This window comes from Humulus lupulus, chromosome 4, assembly GCF_963169125.1.
Source record: "Humulus lupulus chromosome 4, drHumLupu1.1, whole genome shotgun sequence".
NCBI classification, from domain to species: Eukaryota; Viridiplantae; Streptophyta; class Magnoliopsida; order Rosales; family Cannabaceae; genus Humulus; species Humulus lupulus.
The window spans coordinates 140,844,076-140,848,625 of NC_084796.1; the positions used below are offsets into that span (position 1 = coordinate 140,844,076).

Sequence of the window (4,550 nt, forward strand, 5' to 3'; positions counted from 1 at the left end):
AGGAGAGTGCAGGATCAGGGCTTACTTTATTTGTGGGAGTGTCAACCATTTGAGGAAGGACTACCCACAAGCCAAGAAAGAGGAGTCGAAGCAGAGCGATAGCCTCGCTCCTACCACAGTATTCACCTTGACTCAGACTGACGCTGAGGCTAGCCCCTCGGTTATGACAGGTCAGATTTCTAGTGATGGTTTCTCTTTTACTACATTGATTCGAGGGCTACTCATTCCTTTGTGTCTACTAGAGTGATAGATCAACTGTGTAGATGTAGTGAGTTGTATGCTAGGAAATTTCAGACTTTGTTGCCGACTGGGGAACAGGTAGTCTCTAGGAGATGGATTAGAGCATTACCAGTAGATATAGATGGTAGAGAGTTGTCTGTTGATCTGATTGAGTTAGCGATGGATGACTTCGATATGATTCTAGGGATGGATTGGTTATCAAAGTATGGGGCAACGATTGACTGCAAGCCTCAGATGGTGATTTTTGAACCAGAATGGGAGGTACCCTTTGTATTTATGGGGACAGTTAGTGGACCACAGGTACCTATGATTTCGGTACTGAAGGCTAGAGACCTAATGCAGGAAGGTTGCATAGGATTCCTAGCAAACATTGTGGATACCTATTAGTAGTGTTGGTTGGACCGAGTGAGACTAGATTAGTGTGTGAGTTTCTAGATTTATTTCTAGTAGACCTGCCAGGGTTGTCGCCACAGTGGGAGATCAAGTTTGTTATAGAGTTGGCGCCAAGAGTGGAGCCAGTATCTAGGACACCTTATAGAATGGCTCTGGCAGAGTTGAAGGAATTGAAAATTCAGTTGCAGGAGTTACTGGATTTGGGGTTCATCAGACCGAGTTTCTCGTCGTGGGGTGCTCCAGTCTTGTTCGTCAAAAAGAAGGATGGATCTTTAAGGATGTGTATTGACTATAGGGAGCTAAATAAGTTGACCATTAAGAATAAGTACCCATTACTTAGGATCGATGACTTGTTTGACTAGTTACAAGGAAAGACAGTGTTCTCTTAGATCGATCTCTGGTCAGGTTACCATCAGTTAAGGATTAATGAGGAGGACATACCAAATACCGCTTTCCGCACGAGGTATGGACACTATGAATTCCTGGTTATGTCCTTTGGATTAACCAACGCCCCAACAGCTTTTATGGACATGATGAATAGGGATTTCAAGGACTACTTGGACAAATTCGTGATTGTGTTTATTGATGACATATTGGTGTACTCACAGTAGAGACAGAGCATGAGCAACATTTATGCCTGGTGTTGCAGCGGTTGAGAGAGCATAGGTTATATGCTAAGTTCAGCAAGTGCGAGTTTTGGCTACCGCAAGTCACACTTATTGGCCATATTGTCAGTAAGGAGGGGATTCTGGTTGACCCAAGTAAGATTGAGGCAATGAAAAATTGGCCTAGACCGAGCAGTGTCCCGAAAGTTAGGAGTTTTCTGGGATTGGCAGGATATTATCGGCAGTTTGTTGAGGGGTTCTCTAGGATAGCCACACCGCTGACTGAATTGATGAGAAAGAAAACTAAGTATGTTTGGATAGACAGGTGTGAGAACAGTTTTAAGGAAATGAAGCGGCGACTGATCACCGCTCCGTGTTGAGTCTGCTGACAGACAATGAGAACTTTGTGGTTTATTGTGATGCTTCCAGACAGGGTTTAGGGTGTGTGCTGATGCAAGTGGGATAGGTTATAGCCTACGCATTAGGACAACTAAAGGAGTACGAGTAGAGATATCCCACGCATGATCTAAAGTTGGATGTGGTGGTATTTGCACTTAAGGTATGGAGACATTATCTGTATGGTGAGAAGTGCGAAATATACACTAACCATAAGAGTTTGAAGTACTTCTTTACTTAGAAGGACCTAAATATGCGCCAAAGATGGTGGCTGGAATTTTTTTTTTGATGAATAAGCCATTGTATTACTCAAACAAACCAATACAGCCAAGTCTTGAACACCCAATACATATACAATAACCCAAACCGGGTTATCAGACCAGGACAATTAACCCCTATAAAGCTGTATATGGCAGATCAAATCAATCTGTTAAAAAATTCTCTGTCTTCCCTAGAGGCTTTACAAGGAAACACGCTAAGTAAGCGAAATTTACAATCATTTTGAATTCTACTAACTGCATGGTGAATTTTCCACAGCTTTTGATTCCAAAGCACATCATTTCTTACTCGCCAGAGATGGTACACAGTCGCAGCAAGACAGGAAAATAACATACTTTTATATGTATTCGACACATGCTTGGCATGAGAAATCCAATGCAGGAGACAGTTAAGATTGATGGACTATGCATTCCAATGAAGCCAGCTTTTGATAGCCTCTAAACACCTCTTGCTGTATGTACACTGGAAAAAGAGATGGTCAATGTCTTCATTCTCTACCCCACACAGCAAACAGACCAGATCAATATTGGAATTATACCTAACTATTCGATCCTTTGTGTGCAGACGTTCCCACATGACTAACCACATAATAAATTGATGCTTGGGAGTAATAAGTCTATCCCAAACAAATTCCTCCATGGCACTCTAGATTCTTGAGAAACCAGCAGATTTACACCGAGTTTGATATTATATCTCTGCGATAAGAATGAATCATAAGAGGTTTTTGTTTTAAAGTAGTCCTTCACAGCAACTAAACGCTTCCAGTACCAACTACAATCCGTGGGACACTTGTAATCCCACCAATTCTGATCCAGCAGATAGACGCTATCAATCCACTTGACAAAAAGGTTATCTTTCTTCTTGGCAATTGCCCAAACATACTTTCCCATGGCAGCCAAATTCCAATCATGTAGTCTCCGAAAGCCCAAGCCACCAGCCGCCCTAGATGAACAAATATACTCCCAAGCAATCAATCCTGGTATATGAGAATCTGAGATACCTTTCCAAAGAAAGGCCGTACAAATTGCTTCAACATCTTTGATCAATTTCTTTGGTAGAATCATTATCTGAGCCCAATATGAATGTATCGATATAAGGACTGAATTGATCAAAGTCACTCTCCCCATATAAGATAGATTCCGAGTGCTCCAAGATCGAATCCTACTAGTCATCTTCTCCAAAATACATTTACAATCAGTCGCAGAAATTATTTTTGAACATATAGGTATCCCGAGATACCTAAATGGGAGGTGGCTGCGAGAAAAACCAGAAGCTGCCAGCACTCTATCTACAACAGCATCAGACATTCCATGACAGTAAATTGCAGTTTTCTCTGAGTTAGGGAACAAACCCGAAGAAGAAGAGAATAACTTCAAACCCCTCAACATAAGCATTATTGAAACAAAATCTCCATTGCAAAAAATAAGCAGGTCGTCCGCAAAACATAAGTGATTCAACTTCAACTTTGAACATTTATTATGATACTTGAACCCAGGTAAAGACCCCACCTTACACATAATTCGGGACAAGTATTCCAAACCAAGAACAAACAACAAGGGGGAAATGGGATCCCCTTGTCTAAGTCCTCTTTTTGATGCAAAGAACCCCTGTAAAGAACCATTGAGAAGCAAGGAAAACATGGGAGTTTTTACACACGCCATTATTAAGTCTAAAAAGGATTGAGGAAAATCAAAAGCCTTGAGCATCTCTTCAATGAACCCCCATTCTATTGTGTCATATGCTTTCCTTAAGTCAATCTTTATCATACAGCTAGGTTTGCAATTACTCCGCCCATATAATCTCACCAAATCCTGACACACCATGATATTATGGGCAATGTATCTTCCATGTACAAAACCCCCCTGGTTTTCAGCAATTAAGTTAGGCAAAACTTGTCTCAATCTCGAGCAAATCACTTTCGATGCAGCCTTATAAATCACATTGCAACACGAGATGGGCCGAAAATCACTCACACTTCACGGACAACTGCTCTTAGGAATAAGTGTAATGGTAGTCGTATTAATTGCCTTAAGAATTCTTCCTGATCTCAGAAAAGACAGAACAGCAGATACCACATCAGAACCAACCAAATCCCAGTTATCTTGGTAAAAACAACTTCCAAAACCATCCGGGCCTGGAGCCTTCAAACCAGGGATAGAAAAAATAGCTTCTTTGATCTCCTGAGCTGTGTACTCGGTTTCCAGTCTGCTGGAATGCAACTTAGAAATTTTTGGCCCAAGATTGATAATACATTTCTTCACCCGATGTCTGTTCTGCATCTCAGAGCCAAGGAGCTGCTGGTAATACTGTAAAAAAGCTTCCTGAACAGTATGAGGTGTATCACACCAGACCCCCTGCGCATCCTCTATTGAATATATTCTGTTCTGAAGTCTCCTTGCCCTCAGAGAAGCATGAAAGATTGCTGTGTTTTCATCACCATTTTTAGCCCAAGAAATTTTTGCTTTCTGAGCTAAGAAGAGAGAATAAGCCTTGTATACTTTAGCATATTTATCCCGAGCCAATTGTTCCTCAATCAGTAAACGAGAATCTTGGGGGTCTTTATTCACTTTTTCCTGCAAAACCACCAGTTCCTCCTTAGCAATCATTTCTGCTTTGTGAATATCATGAAATCCTTCC

The 4,550-nt window shown here is 41.3% G+C and overlaps 1 protein-coding gene across 1 annotated transcript; it reads right to left on the reverse strand.

The window, feature by feature from the left end:
• Positions 1–2,491: 2,491 nt before the first annotated feature.
• LOC133832572 (uncharacterized) lies at positions 2,492–3,736 on the reverse strand. The gene has a single exon (XM_062262896.1). The coding sequence runs from the start codon at positions 3,734–3,736 to the stop codon at positions 2,492–2,494; it is 1,245 nt and encodes a 414-aa protein (XP_062118880.1).
• Positions 3,737–4,550: the final 814 nt, after the last annotated feature.

Excerpts from the sequence above, each read along its gene's own strand:
- LOC133832572 (XM_062262896.1), bottom strand. The coding sequence starts at position 3,736 with ATGGTGTGTCAGGATTTGGTGAGATTATATGGGCGGAGTAATTGCAAA.